General features: G+C 44.8%; 2 protein-coding genes across 14 annotated transcripts in view; both read left to right on the forward strand.

The window, feature by feature from the left end:
* ACOXL (acyl-CoA oxidase like) overlaps positions 1-21,816 on the forward strand; it is a 345,680-nt gene extending 323,864 nt beyond the window's left edge. For all 10 annotated transcript variants that reach the window (XM_043918764.1, XM_043918767.1, XM_043918771.1 and 7 more), the window contains one exon: positions 21,604-21,816. In XM_043918764.1, coding sequence (XP_043774699.1) covers positions 21,604-21,804 — 201 coding nt within the window. In that variant the 3' untranslated portion in view covers positions 21,805-21,816. The remainder of the gene's footprint in view (positions 1-21,603) is intronic.
* A 781-nt stretch (positions 21,817-22,597) lies between these two features.
* The window catches only part of BCL2L11 (BCL2 like 11), a 97,131-nt gene continuing 96,542 nt past the window's right edge, over positions 22,598-23,186 (forward strand). For all 4 annotated transcript variants that reach the window (XM_043918777.1, XM_043918776.1, XM_043918778.1 and 1 more), the window contains exon 1: positions 22,598-23,121. In XM_043918777.1, coding sequence (XP_043774712.1) covers positions 22,598-23,121 — 524 coding nt within the window. The remainder of the gene's footprint in view (positions 23,122-23,186) is intronic.

Raw genomic sequence — 23,186 nt, forward strand, 5'->3', positions numbered from 1 at the left:
TGGCAGGCAGATTCTTTACCCCTGGCGCCGCCTGGGCTACAGTCCATGGGGTTGGGAAGAGCTGGACACGACTGAAGTGACTGAGCAGGAGCACTATACTCCAATAAAATTATTTATTAAAAAAAAAAAAATCAAGCCAATCTCCCAAGCCTTTCCTGGCTGTGATAAGTACCTGCTTTCTTTTGTCTGGCACGTCAGTGTTGGCAGAGTTGGTCCGCTTTCATGAGCCAGTGTAATCCCTATTCACAGGCTTTAGTGTGAATAGCTGCTAATCCACTGTAGAGATGGGGAAGCTGAGGCTGATTTGTGACGGGTAGTGAGAGGGGAAGGTGAGGCTTCTAGACTCAGGTTTCCTGCTGTTCTAGAGTTCCCAGGCCTGAACTGTAGGGTGCGGTGGTTCCACCTTTGTGCCTCAGTGAGAGACCGTGGCTCAAAGGTGTTCTAGTGACGGTGCCCCCAGGGCTCCATCAAGAAAAGAGCTCTGTACTTGCCGTTACATCCTTACGTGTCTGCAACAGTTGCGAGCTTTGTTCTTAGAAAGCTTAGTGTCTGGGCCTTATCCCATTTCAGTTTTCATTAACCTTGATGTTTGTACTAATTTTACTTTAGGTAGTTGTCAGCATTAAGCAGGAACTATCAGCTGACTCTCATCTTCAGGAGGGAAAATCTTTCAAAATAAGTTACCAATTGTGTATCTCCCCTAAAACCAACTTCATGTTGCTTAAAAACAGATGAAACAGAACAAAAACTCCAGCTTTTTAAAATGACGGAGTTTTGTGTGTATGTTTTCCTGAATACAGGTGTCTGCGTCTTCTTTTTTATTATTATTTTTTTAATTTTTAAAACATTTTTAATTGAGAGATAATTGTTTTACAACATTGTGTTGATTTCTGCATACATCAACATGAATCAGCCATAGGCACATACGTCCCCTCCTGCTTGAACCTCCCTCCCACCTCCCACCCCATCCTGTCGTAGCCACGTGTTCCAGGAAACAGACTCACTCAGAAGGACAATGCACATAGTGGAGTGCAGTTTATTACACCGTCAGGCCCAAGGCAGAGTCTCCTCTTAGCCAAGGACCCCGACCAGTTTTTGTGAAAACCTTATATACCCTAAGTGTACTTGCTCAAACCCACCTCCCCAGATTCCTTGAAACTAGTCTGGACAAGGTAAAAGAGAGAAACGATCAAAGTTAACCCATGATTCATGTGTCACAAGACTAGATAAAAAGTGGACATTTATCAATAGGCCTGTGGCCATATCCCGATAAACATAATGGAATTTACCAGTTTGTTCTGTTACAGAGATAATTAGCATGTTCTTTTAGGCAACGGAGAGTCCAAGTCCAAGTCCTGAGGCTCTTTATCCGGGGGGCCTGGTTTCCCATTGGTATGCCACTTCTATAGACACCGGGCATGGAGTTCAGAGTCCACTGGGAGGTGACCATGCGTGTAGCCTAATGTTCGCAGCCTGGGCGAAGACGGGGCCCAGCTCTGTCTGTTTCCTCCTTCAATCCCACCCCTCTAGGTTGTCACAGAGCCCCAGTTTGAACTCTTTGAGCAAATTCCCACTGGCTATCTGTTTTACTTACGGTAGCGTATATGTTTTCACCCTACTCCCTCAATTCACCCTACCCTCTCCTTTCCCCCTGGGTCCACAAGTCTGTTCTCTATGTCTATGTCTCTATTTTTGTTGTTGTTGTTTAGTCCCTAAGTCGTTCTGACTCTTTGCAACCCCGTGGATTGTAGCCAGCCAGGTTCCTCTGTCCATGGGATTTTCCAGGCAAGAATGCTGGAGTGGGTTTCCATATACTTCTTCAGAGGATCTTCTTGACCCAGGGATTGAACCTGGGTCTCCTGCTTCGCAGGCAGTTTCTTTACCACTGAGCATCGCTGCCCTGCGAATAGGTTCATCAGTACTGTCTTTCTAGATTCCATATATATGCATTAATATGCAATATTTATTTTTCTCTTTCTGACTTCCTTCACTCTGTAAAATGATGTATTTTAATAGAAAGGAGTATTTGGCCTTGAGTCCTCCACCTTATTTTACACCAGCCCTTAAAGGAAACTAAGTTTTCAAGCTGGCTCATTTTTCTCTTTGCAGTGTTTGCTCCCTAAACTCCCAGGCACAGCAGTCTTGCTCTGTCAAGAGCCCACCGGTTTGGGAACAGTGGCTCTTGCTGATGTTCAGAGAAGCATGTACATGGATGTGTGGTCAGCTCTCACTCAGAAATCCTCATGGGAGGAAGCTTTTCAGTCTATGTGGGTCGAGAGAACCACAGCCCAGCTGTGGCTTGCAGATCAAAAAAGACCCTATTCAACATGGTAAAAATAATACTTAGAAAAATGCTGAATCAGTTTCTGCCTCCTGCCCTGAGCCCAGATCATGGAACCATGTGAGAATGGGGGTTTTCAGGGACCTTCAGGGAAGTGAGGGAGGGCTGTGTAACTCAGCACAGCAATGAGGAGGGCCACTCCTCACCTCCCAGAGGGCACAGGAGGCTGCCTGTAAGGGGAATCCAGTTAAAAACCCAAAACTCATTCAGGAAGAGAGAAAATAAACACTGATCATGGTCACAGCCAAGCAGTCATGACATCTCCACAATATTTGATCACACGATACCCACAGCTGTTACTCCTTCGCCCAGGTGTTGCCTTGATGGCCGGCTTGAGTCATGACCAACCATTTCCTTCCTAAGTGCCCTGTTTCTGTTAGAGCCGTGGATGGCTGGCGCCTCTTCCCACCCGAGTCCTCCTCTCATGCCTCTAGACCGATTGTTTGCATTTTGGTGTGTTAGGGTGAAACCCAGATTCACATGTTTTGTACCCTCAACAGCAAGTGACACAGGGGTGGACCCAGCACTTAACAGCCTTAGTCTACCCCAGTAAAAGGAATGTTTCTTTTCCTCCTGGAACGAGAACTGCTGGGAGACTCAGCCACAGCAAGGGGTACGGGGGAGCCTGTTGATGGCAAGTGATCTTGCCTCTTCTGCTATATTTGCTCAAACAACCATTAAGATTTGGGTCTTAGGCTCAGTTTAGTCCATCAAATAGCTGCATGCACACGTGTTCAGTCACTTCAGTCATGTCCAACTCTTTGTGGCCCCTGGACTGTAGCCTACCAGGCTTCTCTCTGCATGGCATTGTCCCAGGCAGGAATACTGGAGTGGGTTGCCATTTCCTCCTCAAGGGTATCTTCCCAACCCAGGAATCAAACCCATGTATCCCCAGGCTCCTGCATTGGCAGGCCAGTTCTTTACTGGGCTTCCCAGTTGAATCATTAAGGAGGAAAAACATTCAAGCCTGTTGACTGACAGATTCAAGTAGCTCTGAGTTAATGAAGTAGCTCTGAGTTGATGAAGCCACTATCACATCAATTTATTCTTAGGAAGTGGCTTGGAGTAAGAATGTGCAGAGTGGCAGATACCAAACCCCAAACTAGGATGCCACTTGGCTCCTTCGAATTTAGAGGGTGGATGATACTTATTTACTATTTCAAACTATGTGCAAAATATAAATGCAGTCATTGCCCTGTGCCATAAAGACTTGGAGTGAAAGAAACAAAACAGGAAGAAAAACTTGGAGGAGAGTTCCAAGATGGAAAGACAGTATTGGGATATTAACCCTTCTCCTAAAATTTTTACTTCAAGAACAGGTACCCTGTGCTCATACCCCTGAGGCTTAGAAATGGTATACGTGCCCTTCTCTTCCTACAAACAGGCTGTCTTCCATGCTGCATTAAATGTTTCTTTTTAAATGGCCGTGCAGATTTCCTATCCTTCCATTTCCGTTTCTCCAAACACCTGGATCAAGGCAGCTTAACAGATGTTCAGATATTGGAACCAAATGCAACATGAACTGAGATTTTAGGCAAAGGGTATTGCAAACATTCGTTGGATTGGGAAAGGGAGGAAGACTTTCTCTGTCCCTTGGCTTCACCTACTACCTACAGACTCTCTCTCTCTTTTTGGTAAGGAACTTGGGAAAAGATCTCTGGTTCTCCCATCCCCATTCCATCCACCTAGGAAGGTCTATCTGACTCAGCTACAAGTCAGTGGTGAGGTTCTGAGAACACTTGGCTGTGTCCTCCAGGCTGAGTGGAGAAGCTGGTATGAAGAGAAGCCACAAATACCGTTTCCATCAGAGAGGGGAGGGGCGGCTCCTGATGGTGGATGCTTGGTCAAGAAGCCAGGGTGTCACTGAAATAATATCACAATGGAGTAGTTTTACAGGGAGTGCAATTGCATCATTAAAAATTAAAAATTAGAAATTAAAAATCTAGTTTGAGATTAACCCTTTGTCTGTTGCTTCGTTTGCTATTATTTTCTCCCATTCTGAAGGCTGTCTTTTCACCTTGCTTATAGTTTCCTTTGTTGTGCAAAAGCTTTTAAGTTTAATTAGGTCCCATTTGTTTATTTTTGCTTTTATTTCCAGTATTCTGAGAGGTGGGTCATAGAGGATCCTGCTGTGATTTATGTCAGAGAGTGTTTTGCCTATGTTCTCCTCTAGGAGTTTTATAGTTTCTGGTCTTACATTTAGCTCTTTAATCCATTTTGAGTTTATTTTTGTGTATGGTGTTAGAAAGTGTTCTAGTTTCATTCTTTTACAAGTGGTTGACCAGTTTTCCCAGCACCACTTGTTAAAGAGGTTGTCTTTTTTCCATTGTATATCCTTGCCTCCTTTGTCGAAGATAAGGTGTCCATGGGTACGTGGATTTATCTCTAGGCTTTCTATTCTGTTCCACTGATCTATATTTCTGTCTTTGTGCCAGTACCATACTGTCTTGATGACTGTGGCTTTGTAGTATAGCCTGAAGTCAGGCAGGTTGATTCCTCCAGTTCCATTTTTCTTTCTCAAGATTGCTTTGGCTATTCAAGGTTTTTTGTATTTCAATACAAATTGTGAAATTATTTGTTCTAGTTCTCTGAAAAATACCATTTATAGCTTAATAGGGATTGCATTGAATCTATAGATTGCTTTGGGTACTATAGTCATTTTCACAATATTGATTCTTCCAATCCATGAACACGGTATATTTCTCCATCTATTTGTGTCCTCTTTGATTTCTTCCATCAGTGTTTTATAGTTTTCTATGTATAGGTCTTTCGTTTCTTTAGGTAGATATACTCCTAAGTATTTTATTCTTTTTGTTGCAATGGTGAATGGTATTGTTTCCTTAATTTCTCTTTCTGTTTTCTCATTGTTAGTGTATAGGAATGCAAGGGATTTCTGTGTGTTAATTTTATATCCTGCAACTTTACTGTATTCATTAATTAGCTCTAGTAATTTTCTGGTAGAGTCTTTAGGGTTTTCTATGTAGAGGATCATGTCGTCTGCAAACAGTGAGAGTTTTACTTCTTCTTTTCCTGTCTGGCTTCCTTTTATTTCTTTTTCTTCTCTGATTGCTGTGGCAAACACTTCCAACACTATGTTGAATAGTAGTGGTGAGAGTGGGCACCCTTGTCTTGTTCCTGACTTTAAGGGAAATGCTTTCAGTTTTTTACCATTGAGGATAATGTTTGCTGTGGGTTTGTCATATATAGCTTTTATTATGTGGAGGTATGTTCCCTCTATTCCTGCTTTCTGGAGAGGTTTTTTTTTTTTTTTTTTAGTGAGATAAATATATTTTTTATTTATTTATTTGTTTTTTCAGTGGGTTTTGTCATACATTGACATGAATCAGCAATAGATTTACATGTATTCTCCATCCCGATCCCCCCTCCCACCTCCCTCTCCACCCGATTCCCCTGGGTCTTCCCAGTGCACCAGGCCCGAGCACTTGTCTCATGCATCCCACCTGGGCTGGTGACCTGTTTCACCATAGATAATATACATGCTGTTCTTTCGCAACATCCCACCCTCACCTTCTCCCACAGAGTTCAAAAGTCTGTTCTGTACTTCTGTGTCTCTTTTTCTGTTTTGCATATAGGGTTGTCGTTACCATCTTTCTAAATTCCATATATATGTGTTAGTATGCTGTAATGTTCTTTATCTTTCTGGCTTACTTCACTCTGTATAATGGGCTCCAGTTGGAGAGTTTTTATCATAAATGGATGTTGGATTTTGTCAAAGGCTTTTTCTGCATCTATTGAGATAATCATATGGTTTTTATCTTTTAATTTGTTAATGTGGTGTATTAATACCCCCAGAACTGGCTTTAACTTCCCTTTTACCACTGTAAGACCACTGATTCACCTCCAGGAGATGACAAGATTCAAAATATTGATGTATCCTGGTCTAGCTTCTATTTCCAGAGCCCAAAACTCTCAAACTAAACAGGTAAAAAAATTCTCAGTCTTAACAGAGTGCACTAAGACAAGGAGAAAACTCTCTTTTCCTTCCCCCTTCCCTTTACCTCTTCAGTGGCATAAAATACACTGTTGAACCTATCAGTGCAGGCCATTCAACAGAGGTTAAGAAAATACAAGTGGGATGTATTTCTTCGGTTTGGCCACACAATGGACCCTGAGGTCACCACCTCTGTAACCTGGGTTCTGCATGGCAGCCATCTGGTCGACCCTCGTGCCCTGCCTCACAGTACTGCTTTGTGTATCTGGGAGAGCCATGCTCATTCTGTTTCACTCACTGAAGGATGACTTGTTATAACCGCAGGAGAGAGTAACTTGCTTTGCTGAGCCCCAGCCTCTGAGTTTTTCTGGCAGTTGCATTATCCTGGGCTCCTTGGAGAGATGCCTCAAGTACTGGCTAATTGGAATGTCCTTCTCCATGAGTCTTTGAGGTCATCCCCTCACTCCTGGATGCCCAATGAGAGTTTCCTGTTGGTGAGATCTGTTCCTAAGAGCAGCTGTGTTACATTTTAAAAAGACCTTCCAGAAGGTAGAATTCAGTTGAGTCAAACAGATGGAACAGACCCAAGTCACAGTTAAGGACAAGGTGGGTTTTATTATCATTTCATAATAACAGAATTTAAATGAATTACTGAACTGGAAATAGAAATGATGCCCAGTGTATCCACTTTGGTGGAAATTAATAGTCTAGCTAGAAATCAATATTTCTAGCAAAATAACGTGTGTAATTTTTCTTTGTCTGATGGGAAATTGCCCTTTTCCTTTAATTTTAGAGACTAGATACTGCTGGGTCTTGTTCCAATTCTCCCTTCCTCTGGATAACCCAAAGCCCTTGGTACTCAGTAAACCACACAAAGACAGCTAGTAGTAATGTCCCCGTTTTAAGGGACAGAGAAGGGACAGGACTCACTTGTCAGTACCCATTGGTCAATAGAACACTGAAACTCCTCAGGCTCCTCCTTCCCTGGACAGCTGGTCACTCACATCACAGATTATCGCCTCAGACTACCAGGTATTAATTCTGTTCACCAAATTGGCTACTGCTGAGACAGTGTTAGAAAAAACAGGCAGCTCAAGTAGGAGAGACTTTAGGCAAGATCTCTTGGAATATAGTTTGTCTCTTTCTTAATCTAGGTATGGTTACATGAGTGTGCTTGTTTTGTGATAATCCAGTAAATTAGTTGTTGTTGTTTAGTTGCCTAAGTCATGTCCAGCTCTTTTGTGACCCCATGGACTGTAGCCCACCAGGCTCCTCTGTCCAGGGATTTCCCAGGCAAGAATACTGGAATGGGTTGTCATTTCCTACTCCAGGGGATCTTCCCAACCCAGGGATCAAATTCACACCTCTTGTGTCTCCTGCATTGGCAAGTAGGTTCTATACTATTAGTCACACCTGAGAAGCCCAAGTACCTATAATAATTGTTTATAAAACAATTTGCTAATTCTAGTAACTCGTCTGCTTATACCAATTGTGCTTTCTCTGGATTTGGGGTTTTATATATAAATATAATTTTATATATATTTTAATTTGTTTATTTTCATTTGGAGGATAATTGCTTCACAATATCGTGTCGCTTTCTGCCATACATCAGCATGAGTCAGTCATGGTTATATACCTGTCCCCTCACTCTTGAGCTTCCCTCCCACCTCCCGCTCCATCCCAGCCCTCTAGGTTGTCACAGAGCACTGGGTTTGAGCTCCCTACTCATACGGCAAATTCCTACTCGCTTTCTGTTTTGCATATGATAATGTATATGTTTCCATGCTACTCTCTCAATTCATCTCATCCTCTCCTTCCCCCACTGTGTCCACAAGTCTGTTCTCTATGTCTGCGTCTCCATTGCTGACCTGCAAATATTACTCAGCCATAAAAAAAAAAAAAAAACACATTTGAGTCAGATAGAACCTATTTTACAGAATGAAATCAGTCAGAAAGAGAAAAACAAATATCATATATTAATGCATGTATATGGAATCTAAAAGATGGTACTGATAATTCTATTTAGGGTTGTATTTTCCAGCTTCTTTGCAGATCTTATACCTTTTTATCATATTCCAGACATGATGTATAATAGATTTTATGTTCTCTTGTGTATTTCCTTTTCCTTTGTCTAGTGGTTAGGGTGGGAGACTGATCCCTAGGATTCTACCTAGAGTCAAGTTGAGCAGAAGCTGCTTTAATTAGAATGAGTTCACTATGCCTAGCCCAACCCCCACCACATTCCCATACTGCCTTTTGATCTTATCAACAGTTGAGCTGGAAGGATGTTAACAGTGTCTCAGAAATCTTTGATTAAATATGGGTTCAACTTCTGGTTGTTACCATGAGAGCTAAGTTCTCTTGAATCTTTTTACATCTTAACTAGAAGTCCTCCAAAATTGCTTTTGAAATCATTTGGTTGATGAAATCCAAAATTCCAGGACTCATGGACACAGAATTTCTGCATAATAACTTTGGACTCTTACTGTATATTTAGTTCTGGCAGTTTGTGGAACTTCCGCTTCTTGAAAAAAAAAAATTAGTTTCAATGAAAATTATTCCTTCTTGGGTATGTTCACATTTCTTTGTGTCTGTACTTACAAGGCTGAACTGTCAGCTGATTTAAATGCCATAATCTCATGTATGAAAACGTGTGAAGCTAATAGTGAAGTTTTATTTTAACCACCTAATTTAATATTCTTTCTCGTTTCATGTAAATGTCTTTGTAGAAAATGCTACCAAGGGCGGCATTGTGGTTACTTTAATTCCATTGCCAATACTTTTATATGGTTTCCTGTATTCTAAAGGGAAAGCTATATGCACTTGTCTTCTTTTTAAACTTTTCCTCTTATGAATCAGTAGCAGTATGAATAAATGTCAGAAGTTCTTATTAAGTGGTTAAAGTTGATACCTCTGTCTCAGCGTTCTTGATTTAGTAATGATGATTAAGCAGACTTGGTTTTAGAAAATACCAGAGTTATAAAGAAATTGCTTTTTATTTCTAAGAACACACAATAATAATAATATTTATAAATACTCTGCCAAACTCACTTGATCTTAACATTTTAGAGGTAAGGAGGTCATCACATCAGCATTCAGAGTCCCACTTCTTCTCTGAAATGGGCTTTGTCAATAGCACTTAGAAAATATGGAATTGTGTACTCTTTGGTCGAGAAACATCGCAATAGGAAGAACACTATGAAGGTAAATTTTTCTCTAATCTAAATAAACTCTCTAGCTGGGCTAAACAAAGGCACTTTTGTTGTTGTTTGGTAAGGAAGGCAATTTAAGATTCTAACATTTTAGACAATGCTGAATATTTTTATCAGATGAAGAAGTAATCAGCATAAATATAATCTATATTGATTTAGGGAAAATATTAAGCTGAAGTCATGATTATTTAATGGAACCACAGAATTTTGTTCCATGCTAATGAAATTTGGCTACAGCAACCATGAGACTGTATGTTCTGGGGACTGAAAATCTAAGGTCTGGTTCCGCCTAGAGGACCTGGCCAGTGGTCATTAGAAACAGGAGCAGCTCTCCCCTTTCCTAGGTTGTTAGGTAAATTGACAGAGCTAGAAGCACAGGACACAGTGCAGTTATGCTCCATGTAAAGGCTTTATGTTGATCACCAACCTGGCATTTGGGGCTGAGGTGGCAAATTAGCTATTACAGGCCTGCCACTCTGACTGTTTAGAGAATGCTTGTCTAAAGAGGGAGTGAACTCTTCTCTTTTAATTTATTTTTGTCTGGGCCAGGTTTTCATTGCTGTGTGGGCTTTCCCTTGTTGCAGCGAGCCGGGACTTACTCTTGCCGTGTGCGGGCTTTGCGTTGCAGCGGCTTCTCTTATTACAGGGCACAGGCTCCCGGGTGTTCCCGCTGCATTAGTTGTGGCGCTTGGGCTCAGCAGTTGCAGCCCCTGGGCCGTGGCTCTAGAGCATGGGCTCGTTAGTTGTGGCGCAGAGACTTAGCTGCTTCACGGCATGCACTCTTGGTGCCTCCCAGGTGGTGCTAGTGGAAAAGAATCCACCGGCCAATGCAGAAGATGCCAGACATTCAGCCCTTGGGTGGGGAAGATCCCCTGGAGAAGGAAATGGCAACCCACTCCAGTATTCTTGCCTGGAGAATCCTGTGGGCAGAGGAGCCTGGCGGGCTACAGTCCATGGGGTTGCAAAAAGTCAGACACGACTGAACGTCTGAGCACTGTTGCTCTTTGAAGGGATTGAACTGTGTTTGGTGGCTTAAGGTGTGGGCCAGAGAAGCAGGAAGGCCCGTGCAAGAAAAGAATCCAGAGCAAGTGGCCCTCCCTCAGAGAATCTGTTTTTTCTTTTATATATATATTTATTTGTTTGTTTGTTTTATTTGGCTATGCTGGGTCTTGGTTGCCATACTTGAAATCTTCAGTCTTCATTGTGATGTGGAGGATCTTTAATTGCAGCATGTGAACTCTTAGTTGTGGCATGTGCAGTCTAGTTCCCTGACCAGGGATTGAACCCAGGTGCCCTGCATTGGGAGCATGGCGTTTTAGCCACTGGACAACCAGGGAAGTCCCATTAGAACCTGTTGTTTCTTGAAGACCCTTGTATCTGAGCCTCACCGGCTTGTTTTCTGGAGAGCTGAAGCATTGTCCTTGGGAAGAGCCCCCCAGATCATCAGGCTGGCCCTTTCACATCATGGTGGCTGGCTCTGAACTCACTGTCTTCGACACCTTCCTTCAGTGGCAAAACCCCAGAGACCCCGGGGCCACCATTACTGCCTTGGTCCCCTTGGGGAATCTGAGCCAGTGTGGCTGGTCAGATCCGTGCCTTCCACGTTGGATACATGTGGAACATGGATTCTGACTTAGAGAGAAACCGCACAGGTCATGTGCTTGCTACCATGGTGGAGGCGTTTCCTCAGAGCAGCACCCTCTCCCCTTCAGGGCCTGGGAACAGTGAGGTATGGGGGACGTGGGGGAGATGGAGGCAGACTGGAAGCTGTGGAAGCAGAGAGCTCTGGATGAAAACCCTAGTTGTCCCAGTTATGAGGGATATGATTTGGAGCCAAATCCTAAACTCTTTATGCCTTGGCTTTCTCATCTGTAAACTGGATTGGTGCCTGACAGAGTTTTTGTGAGAATGGAGGGAGACCCTTAATATAAAGACCTCGTCTGTGTCCTGGCGCATGGTAGGTATTCAGGAAATGGCCGTCCCGGGGAGCAGAGCACAGAACATTCAGGTCACAAGGCCGAACCACTGCACGATGTTGTTATGAAGATGCTGGAGATGCAGGAAAGCTGCCAAATCAAGGCAGCCAAGTGACTCCTTCTGTATCTTTGCATGCTAAGCCATCTAGGGTGGAGTGTGGGAAGCACAGATACTATGTGGGAGAGGTGAATCCTGGGCAAAGGCTGGGGGTACTGATCTATGACTTGTCCACTGGGGACTAGGATTGCACAGTGCAAGCATGGAATAGCAGAGGAGGCTAGAGGCAGGCACAGGTGGCCAGAGACTCCTGGCAGAATCTCAGTTACATGTCAAAGCAGCAGCGAAGGCCATGACAGCCATATACGGAAACCTCATTTCACCAATCGCCTCAACTTTATTCCTTATCCTATCTATTAGATTAAAAATATTTGTTGATTATTTTAAGGTTCCCCTTCTTTGAAAGTGTCTGGTTCATTTTCTGTTAATCCAAAATCAAGTCAACTGGAAGAAACAGGGGCAGAAAATTACACAAAAAGCCCATCAATATCTAACAATGCCTTGGAAGATAAAGGCTGGCTACTTAGACATCCTTTTGAAAAGTATGTGTAATTGCTATCTTAGAGCAAGTATATTTGTGGTTTGGTAAGGTTTGAAGTTACCATTTCTGTGCTTTTACCAGCTATAGTGATTGGTACCAAGAAGGACACTCTTGCAAATCAGCCTTAGGACACACACATGAAGCCATTTCACACGTGCAGTAGCAGATCGGGAAAGGCTGTCTGCTCATGGTCACGGGCTGAGAGAGTGGCCGTGTCTGTTGTGTACTTCGGCTGCCTGGTGCACTTTCATAAGAGAGTTCTCTGCCAGCCCATCACTGCTGATTTCCTAGGCAACAGGGGCTCAGATGCCCATGTAAACTTCTTCCTCTATCATCCACACATATGAAATGCTAATTATGTTAAAGCTGGCTTGGAGTGGCATCTAGGTAGCCCTGAGAATAGCATCTGTGTGGTAATGAAGCATGTAAGAACAGGTTATTATTGTTTTATTTTAACCGGTCCAGACCTCCTGAAAGATGCGCGTTAAAATACCACTCTTTAAAATCAATGCCATGCTGTGCTAAGCAGTTCCAGTCGAGTCCGACTCTGTGCTACCCCGTGGACTGCAGCCCACCAGGCTCCTCTGCCCATTGGGTTCTCCAGGCAGCAATACTGGAGTGGATCGCCTTGTCCTCCTCCGGGGGATCTGTCTGACCCAGGGATCAAACCTGAGTCTCTTATGTCTGCCTGCCTTGGCAGACGGGTTCTTTACAACTAGCGCCACCTGGGAAGCCCTGTTTTCCCCAAATAAATAAAAATACTGAAAAATAAAATACAGTTTAAAGATAAGATCGATATGTTTCCAGTGGATTTGCTATCCTTCTGTAAAGCAGGATGTCCTTTCCTTGAGGTCAGCTTCGGCATGGGGAGGGGCAGTCTGAAGGCAATGGGTGGAACCCCCTGGCCATGGCCGCATTCTTCCAGGTAGCCCAAATCAGACGGGGTCTCAGAGCACAGCGGGCAGCCACACCACCATCGCTCGGCCTCCAAGGAGAGCAGAAGCCTGAACAATGCCATGTTGCCTGCCGAGAGCAGCTCTGCGCTTTTCCTGTGCCCTGACGTCTTGTTACTGACCAAAGAGTGAGTTTTGGAAGAAGAGTTTGATAACATCCTGAAAGATAACGACCTTTTGCTGCCTGACACTGCCAAACCTCTGTCAGAGGAGACCAGATCCAACCAGAGATTAAAATAAGGACCAGAATCTCCCAACGTCATGCCCCAGAATGTCCAAGTCTCAGTTGAAAATCAGTCATCAAACCAAGAATAAGGAAGACCTTGAGGATAATCAATAGATACCAACATTGAGATGACAGAGATGTTAGAATTATTTGATGATTTTAAAGCAGCCATCATAAAATGCAGCAAAGAAATCGAAGCTGTAAAGAAGAGCAAATGAAAATTGTGAACTGAATATATATATATATACAATAGTCATACATATATATATAATAGTCATATATAGATATACAGCTAAGAACTAGGTGTTCAGGAAAATTGAAAGTGACAGAAAAGCAAATGGAGGGAATCATTATCTAGCTAGTATCTCCTATGTGACAAAGCCAGTAATGCTAAATGCTTTATTATGATATAATATAAGTATATACATGTCTATTACTTAATCCTCACAAAATCCTGAAAGAGAGAGACAATATTCCCTTTCTATAGATGCAGAAACTGAGAGTTGACAAAATGAAATGACCTATCCAGGTTGTTTCAACTAACATAGCAAGTATTTGAGGATGGCTTTACAAAGGCAGCAAGACTATAACTAAGTATGCAAAACTTGGAAGAGACCTGGTCAAGCTGCAGTGTGTCAGGTGAGGGAGAATGGAAATGTGGTCCAATTCCCGAGAGTGAAGAGCATCTGGTGGAAGGCACGATAAGTTTCCTTGGTGCAAGTAGAAAATGCAGATTGTGCATGGATAGTGGATGATGAAACTATTATAGTTATGGGAACTCAATATACTGAGTACTGCTAAAGGATTCAAGTTCACAATTGGTCATTTTCCCTTAACCTGAGAAGCAGGTGGAAGTGATTCTAGGCTTTGGGGAAGAAGAATGATCAGGGGGGAAAAAAAAGTACTCAGGACTTCCCTGGTGGCTCAGTGGTAAAGAATCAGGCTGCCAGTGCAGGAGACATGGGTTCAATCCCCAATCCAGAATATCCCACATGACGCAGAGCAGCTAAGCCCTTGTGGTACAGCTACTGAGCCTATGCTCTAGAGCCTGGGAGCTGCAACTATTGAGCCCATGTGCTGCAGCTACTGAAGCCCACCTGCCCTAGGGCCCGTGTTCCACAACAAGAGAAGCCACCGCAATGCAACTAGAGAACAGTCCCCGCTTGCCACAACTAAAGAAAAGCCCATGCAGCAACGAAGACCCAGCACAGCCAAAAGTAAATGAAATTGTTTTAAAAGATACTCAAGGAAGGTAACTTTGGGCAGCAAGAGTCTATGTGTGTTACTTGCTCGGTCATGTCTGATTCTTTGCGACCCCATGGACTGTAGCCAGCCAGGCTCCTCTGTCCATGGGATTCCCCAGGCAAGAATACTGGAGTATCCCATTCCTTTCTCCAGGGGACCTTCCTGACTCAGGGATCGAACCTGGGTCTCCTGCATTGCAGGAAGATTCTTTACCATCTGAGCCATGACGGAAGCCCCGCAAAAATCTAGAGAACATAATGAAAGTCTTAATAAAGGGGCTACAGAGGAGAGTGGAGGGAGTTCTCACACCAGATTCCAGAATAAAAATCAAGAGTAGAGAAAGCCTGGATGACTTTCCATGGGTGATGAAGACAGACAACAAAAGTGAATCGACCTTTCCTTTGATGAGAAATGTTTGAAGTGTGTCTGAGGGATGTACACTGATACCCAGTTTCATTGAACATTTTCAACAACCATCAGGAGAAGGTGGCTCACTGAAATGAAGCGATACATTCTGATATTGTTACACACACACACACACACACACACACACACACCTGTGCACACACATCAGTATGAAGGTTTCACACATCTCAGAGGGGGGACTTGTAAGATAAGGTGTCTCTATGCCTGTTTCCCAGCTTGTCACTTTCTAGTTGCCATCACCTCCCAGGTGGAGTCCAGCAATGCCTTGGATGAAAGGCCAATGTGTTGATGTATAGACCCTCTTCTTTAAGGAGAGTGCTCTTTAAAACGGTTTTAAGTGAGAAATATTAAGCATCAGAGAATAAAGAGAAATCCAACTGAATAGAAGTGGCAAGTTATGCATCCAGGTACCCATTCCTGATTTCACATCCTGTCATGTCAGCCCCCGACTTTATGTGTAAATGGACAGGTTTGCATTGAAACTTCCTGGATAGGAGTTCTCAGAAGCCTTTAGAGGCCTTGACAATGGCATTTTGAGGATAAACAGCTGACAAGTTTCTGCTTTCCTGCCTTTTGCACCTTACGGTGTGACCTTCACATAATTACCTCACTCCATCCTCTCACCCACATTCTAGAACAGACAGACTCCAGGCCTTGGAGATAATCCCTTGCTGGCCATTCTTGTTCTTTTGTTCTTTTCAAATGTTTTTTTTTTTGTTTTTTTTTTTTTAAGATTTCTTGATGTGGGCCAGTTTTAAAAGTTTTTATTGAATTTTTGCAATATTGCTTCTGTTTTATATTTTGGTTTTTTAGACCATGAGGCATGTGGGATCTTAGCTTCCCAACCATGGATTGAACCTGCACCCCCTGCATTAGAAAGTGAGGTCTTAACCACTGGACCACCTGGGGATGTCCTGGGCCATCCTTGTTTAAAACAGCTCTGGGAGTCAGGAAACCCTGCCATCCTGCTGAAGTAAGGTGATAAAGAGGCACCCATCCATCATACCAGCTGCTTCTGGTTTGGCCCGACCAGGTCCCATCCATTTCCCTTGACCAATGGCACAGGAGAACTTAAGCAGTTACAAGATTTGGGATCGCTGGTTGCAAATGCTTTCTTTTTCCCCCATCCCGGACACTTGACTTGTACTGAGGATTTTTGTTGGAGGTTCGGCTTTGCTGGTGACTCAGTGGTTTAAGAATCCACCTGCCAGTGCAGGAGATACAGGTTTGATCCCTGGGTTGGGAAGATCCCCTGGGAAATCCCATGGACAGAGGAGCCTGGCGGGCTATAGCCCATGGGGACACGACATAACTGAAACAACAACAGAAGCCCCTCACAGAGAAGCTGAAGGAGTGGAGGGTGGTTTTAAGGCAGGCTCTGGTGACTTGCCGTCTAAACTGCACTAGGGAAGTGGGCTGGGTGGTGGCCTGCAGTGAGACTTCCAGCCTGCTATTCAAATTCTCTCCCACATACCCTACTACTGGACACTCATTTGGGTTTATTCTTTCAGGACTGATGTTCTGTCTTTCCATTAAGCCTATCAGCTACACCTATTGTCATTCAGTCACTAAGTCGTGTCTGACTCTTTGGGACCCCAAGGACTGCAGAACATCAGGCTTCCCTGTTCTTCACTATCTCTTGGAGTTTGCTCAAACTCATGTCCATTGAGTTGGTGATGCCATCCAACCATCTCATCCTCTGTCATCCCTTCTCCTCCTGCCCTCAGTCTTTCCCAGCATCAGGATCTTTTCAAATGGGTCAGTTCTTCGCATCAGGTGGCCAAAGTATTGGAGCTTCAGCTTCAGCATCAGTCCTTCCAATGAATATTCAGGGTTGATTTCCTTTAGGATTGACTGGTTTGATCTTCTTGCTGTCCAAAGGACTCTTAAGAGTCTTCTCCAACACCACAGTTCAAAAGCACCTTCTTTATGGTCCAACTCTTACATCTGTACATGACTACTGGAAAATCCATAGCTTTGACTATATGGACCTTTGTTGGTAAAGCGATGTCTCTGCTTTTAATACAATGTCTAGATTTGTCATAACTTTCTTTCCAAGGAGAAAGCATCTTTTAATTTCATGGCTGCAGTCACTGTCCACATTGATTCTGGAGCCCAAGAAAATAAAATCTGTCACTGTTTCCCCCTTTTCCCCTTCTATTTGCCATGAAGTGATGGAACTGGATGCCATGATCTTCATTTTGTGAATGTTGTTTTAAGCCAGCTTTTTTTCAATATCCTCTTTCACCTTCATCAAGAGGCTCTTTAGTTCTACACCTGTCTACTACTTTGTATAATTATAAAATTGTCCTCAGATAACTAAAGTAAGAAGGTAGAAGTGAAGCTGAAGATAACCCCAGTGGATGGAAAGTTGAATTAAACTTTTTGTTTCAGTTACATATTGCTGTATAATATACATCTCTAAAACTTAGTGTCATGAAATAAAAGTTGTTTATTCTTTGCAATTCTCTGGGTAAGCAACCTGGGTTCTAGCATAATTCTTGAGCTAGCCTTCGGTAGGATAACTGCAATCCGAGTTTAATAGGACTGAGGGGTCTGAGATGGCCTCACTAACATGTCTCGCTGCGAGTCTGGTTCTGCCCCACGTGACCTCTCCTCCTCTGACAAGCTGGGCTGGGCCTCTGCACAGCGAGGGGTCTCGGGGTCCCGGGGGAGTGACAGTAGAAGTTGCAAGACTTCTTGAAGCCTGTGCTCTGAGACGCACACAGCATCACTTTCTCCACATTCTGTTGGTCAAAGCAAGTCACAAGGCAGCCCAGATGTAAGGGCTCTATTTTCAAGGAGAAAAAGGCTCTATCATGGAGCCCAAGCAAGAAGTGGGCTAATTAAGGGACATTTCAAGTTGAGATCAGGGACTTTACACAAACAGAGAACAGTGTGAGGTCACCTGGCGCTGGGAACAGAGACGGGGGATGTGGAAAGAGGCAGGCAAACCTGAAGACAGTCTCAGGAATAGCTGGGGTGCCACTGTAAGTGCACTGGGTACCTTGAAACGTGGGCATCTGTTCTATAATTAGCACCAACACCATAGAAAATAAAGTTTGTTTAGAAGACTATAAAGCTTGGTCACTGCCCATCCTAGGCCATCCTGCTCTCCCAGCTGGAATAAGAAAAATGCAAGGAGAGTCAGAGAGAGAAAAAAAACAAAACTAATCTACTGCAACCAGGTAGGGGTGGAAAGAAAAATCAGCGTTATAAACCCCACCCCCAATACACATATTCACATATCCACATGCTGTCCCTCCATCATGGAGCACTTCTTCTTTCTTTAAAGTAGATATTTTCAATCCTCCTCACCCGATACTTCCAATGCATCTTCCGTTCTTTCTTTTTTTTTTTTTTTTTTTTTTAACATTTATTTTGTTGCAGTAGGAGAACTCTTAGTTGTGGCTTATGGGATCTAGTTGGCCACTGGATCACTGGGGAAGTCCCAGATTTTATGTTCTTATTTTTAGACCAATACTTCCCTTGCTTTTGGCCTGTCCTTTTAAAAAATTTCCGCAAGAATTTATAACTTGTTCATATTCTCTTATATTTAAGGGCACTTCTCCATTGATGTTTTTCCAAAAACTGATGAATACTCTTTACAAAGAGATGAATGGACTCAGGGTACTCTGTCCAGCACCGTTGGCTCACTGGCAGGACAGAGTGGGGGAAAAGAGGTTACAATATGTATCATTTTATACTTGTAGTATAGAAGTATAAAAGCTAAACTTTTATAGTACTTTGCTAAGTCCTAAAGGGCTCCCTAGTAATAAGAAAATGCTGTTGTTACTGCTGTTTAGTTGCTAAATTGTGTCCGACTCTTGTGACCCCATGGACTATAGTCTGCCAGCCTCCTCTGTTCATGGTATTTCCCAGGCAAGAATACTGGAGTGGGTTGTCACATCCTTCTCCAGGGTATCTTCCCAGACCAGGGGTGGAACCAATGTCTCCTGCATTTCTGGCTGATTCTTTACCACTGAGCCAGCAGGGAAGCCCAAGAAAATGTTGTAACTGTGTGCTAATCGATGCTACATTAGCTACTGGTTACTTTATATGAAGAACTGTATTTGAAAAAGTGTCTAATACCACACCGTGTTGGAGCCTGTCTCTGCAGTATGCACCTCGCCTCTAGAGCACAGAATGTGCCCAGCACAGTTGGGGACTATGGTGCACACTTTGTAAGTGGAAGAAGGATCATTATCATGACCATCCCTCCCAGAGGTAGGAGTCCAACAGGAATGCTGCTCTATCCTTCCATCTGGACACTCATCATTTTGGGGCTTGTGCTGCAGTCTGTGACAAATGGAGAAAGAAGGAAGGAGGGCTATTTTGCGTTCATGCTCAGTCGCTAAGTCATATCTGATTCTATGTGATTCAGTGGACTGTAGCCCGCCAGGCTCCTCTGTCCATGAGAGTTTTCAGTCAAGAATATGGAGTGGGTTGCCATTTCCTTAAGGGGATCTTCCCAACTCAGGGATCAAACCTGTGTCTCCTGCATCGACGACCTGCTAAGCCATTGGGGAAGCGTCAGTACAGGTTCTTTGAAATACGTCAACAAACAAATGACACACCCACCAGCACCAGGACACTTCTGAGGCCAACCATCAGAGACCACAAAGTGGGCAGGGAGCCAGTTCCCGGAAATCCCTACCCCCTTCACCTGTAGTAGTTGGAATAATCCTGCCACTCATTAGCCGATGAAATTACCTAGTCCATAAAAACTAACCATACCCGATTTCCCAGTCCTCTAGCCTTCTGAGATGGCCCACACTCTATGGAGTCATTTCTCTCTAAATAAATCCATTTCTTGGCTTCCTTGGCGGTGCTAGTATAAAGAATTTGCCTGTAATGCAGGAGATGTAGGAGATACAGGTTCCATCCCTGGGTCTAGAAGATCCCCGGGAGAAGGAAATGGCAACCCACTCCAGTATTCTTGCTTGGAGAATCCCATGGACAGAGAAGCCTGGTGGGCTATAGTCCATGGGGTTGCAAAGAATTGGATATGACTAAGCGCACACAGACCTACACCTATCCAAAAAAGAAAGAAAGAAAAGAAGTCTGCTTCTTATAATACCTCTAGATCCTTATTCTGTGATCGGCATCAGACAAACCCATATTCTCTTCCATGCAATACTCATTTGAATAATTGAATGTTCCCTGTTGTAGAATATACTACAGAACTGGTTGAGTTTCATAATGCTAACCGAAAGGAAAATTTGTCTCCAGTAATGATACTACAATGTGTGGAAGCTTTAGGGACTTGCACATCATCTCATGGTTTTGAACTGTGTGGGTAGAGACAGAGTTGACAGATTAGTCAGGGATTTGTCAAGAGTATTAATTACAAACTTTGAAATCTTGGTCAGTGAAAGTTCATCACAGTGCACCTTGTGAATGTGATCAAAGTCTTTTCAGTACTGATTTGATGATGCTTAACCACAGTGTATAAAGAATGAAGGTTTTCATTAGAAAATACTGATGCAATAGAGCAAGTTTTAAGGGAAGATGGATTGTTAGACTATTAAAATTCATGTTCTTTCCCCACCTACTCCCCATCCCCCCTTGGGGAGCCCACTCTCATTGTCTCTGAACACCTCAAGTGGCATTTTGAACTGTTGCAGAGAACTATTGTCTTAACAGCATTAGTGTAACTCAGTGATGACCGCCACCATGAGGGCAAAGGTGGGGTTGGTGTAAGTGATGTTTTAAAAACCATAAAAATAAACCATAAAAACCTGGGGGCTAACTGTAATTTAGTGAGCGAAAGAAATTTATAGCTGGCTGAAAACTTGAAAAATGGAGGAGTAAATTGTGTAGCTAGTAAGTGGGAAAGGAAAGTAGTTCTTCTGCCCTGCCCTTGTCAAGGTTTAGGAAAACAATCTATTATGTTTAAGAACTTTTTTTCTTTCCTGGCACCTAAACCATGGGAAATAAAATAAAAATACACTCAGTGCAGCTCCTTCAAAATCACTGGCCTGCATTTCCCTTTCTCTTCTGCAGGAAAAGCTTATCTGTGCCTTCCAACTTTTGTCAGGACACAAGGGTGTCAGTGGGGTTCCTTTGTGTTATATTTCCTGCACAGCAGCGGGGGTGGGAGGTGCGCAAAGGTACCAGTGCATGGCCTTGGTCCCCCAGCTCCACTGTGCAGATGTTTCAGGAACTGTGGTCTCTGCCAGCCAGGGGTGGGAGGTGCCGGTCAATGTAGAAGAGCGGGAAGTCTCCACTGGTTCACCTTTTTCTGATGCTCTTGCTCTTCAGTTGCCTCTGTGTGCCAGAGGGTGGCAGCCCAGTCACTCCAGAGGTAGAGTGGAGGGAAAGGGAAAGAACTGGAGGAGAGAAGTGGGGAGGGGAGGGGAGCGGCTGGAACGGGGGATTCTCCAGGTGTTGGGCTCCGGCTCCCAGCTAATTTGGAGCCCACACCCACGGCGTGGCGGAATAAGCTTGCTTCTGCTAGACTAAGTGTCAGGAGCTCGGAATTTCTAAGATGAAGAAGGTTTGTGACGGTGACCAACAGTCTCCACCCTCCTGGGTCCCAGGAAATCGGAAGGGATGCTCGTGTCAGCGAGGCTGGGTGTGCCGGCTCTTGCGGGTGGCAAGGCGGCAGGCACCAAAGCGCTGTGAGGAGTGAGCCAACATCTCACCGGTTCCTCTGTGTTGTCTTTTGCAGTTGCTCCATTTGTGCGACTCAGTGAAGGATGATGCCCTAAGGGTGATCTCTGCCTTTAACATCTCACACGCCTCCCTCCACGCACCGATCGCTGGACTCGCCAACCCAAAGGCCGCCTGGGTTTTGTACCCAGCACCACAGCATTCCCTGGCCTGGGAAAGAGCGCGGTCTCCGCGGCCCAAACTGAGAGCCAAGTTGTAAGCGGGTGGGGCGGCCAGGGTGGTGGCCTGCCCGCAGCTGCCGGAGTGTTTCTCAGACGCCTGGAGCTGGGGCCCGAGGCCGGCTGGCACGCGCTGCGCCGCGGCCCTCGGGGATTTCGGTCATGGAATGGGGTTCCCCCTGAGGCTGGCCAGGCCACTAGGCTCTTGGGAGGCGGCAGCCCCGTTTCCGATCCGGAACGCGGCTTTTACCCTCCCCAAGTAACCCCGACTCGCCGGGCCATGCCCTCTGTCGCCTAGGGCACTACACAGAGTGGGCTTTCCTTTGGACGCGCTCCAGAGCCGGTTGCCATCCAAGGTCTCCCGATGCTAGTGGTGATTCAGGTTCCCAGTGATTTGGGAAGACTGTGGTGCTGGATGAAAAATAAATAAAAGTCTAAAAATGAAACGCCCGTAGGCAAAGGTTCAGTTCAGCAAGTGACGCCTTCCCAGCCGCCCCCCCTCCCCGGGGCCCTGCGAGGAAACACGGGAGCCGAGAAAGGGGAGTGTGAACCTGGAGTCTTGCTCTGGGCAAAGCATGAACCCCGGGCGCGTCCCTCCAGGCTGGCAGCTTCCGGACTGACCGCGAGACGAAGCTCGGAAACATTTTTACCAAATTAAAGTGTAATGTGTTCTTGAGAAGAGCACAGACAGAGATACAGTTTCGTAATGAAATTAAGTGTCGGGAAGGTTCCCGCAGCTTGCAGAGCACGGGGAGGTGAGCGAAGCGATCCACTGTAGTTAAGTTGGTTTCGGGACTTGGAGAGACACGCCTGTGGTTCCAGCGAGGGCCATAGATGTCGCCCGACTTCACTCTTGCTTTCAGTATATGCCCTCCGTTTTCCCTCTCCACATCTCGCGGAGGAGGCAGAAGGGGACATCGCTCTGCTTCTGTCCGCAAGGGCAACAACCAGGACGGGAGTCAAGACCTCACACCTACCCGCCCTCCCCTAGGCTGGGGCTCTGCGGGAGAGGGCGTTAAGGGCACGCTGTCACCCGACGCCAGGCCCTTGGTCGAAGCTCCTCAGCACAGTCTGGGTTGCGCGGACTGCCACCTCCGAGCCGACCGCCTGCTTGTGGCCCAAATAAGAGCATGTAGCCGGCTGCTTTCTCCGACTCCTTTTTTTTTTTTTTTAAAGTGTTCACAGGGTCACCAGAGCAGACGACGCGGGGGCGGCGGAGCTGCAGAGAAGCAAAAAACAACCATCAGGGTTTCTTCTGTGTGGTTCTTTTCCGGTCCCCGTCTTCATCGTCCAACCCCACGGAGAGTGCGGAGCATTCGGGCGCGCGGCGGGTTTGGGGCTCCTCGCGGGCACGGAAGGTTGGTCTCTTTTCCCCGAGTGCCGCGATAGAAGGTTAAGGCTCAGACTTTGCCTGCAGCAGCCA

The sequence above is a fragment of the Cervus elaphus genome, chromosome 11 (assembly GCF_910594005.1).
Source record: "Cervus elaphus chromosome 11, mCerEla1.1, whole genome shotgun sequence".
NCBI lineage: Eukaryota > Metazoa > Chordata > Mammalia > Artiodactyla > Cervidae > Cervus > Cervus elaphus.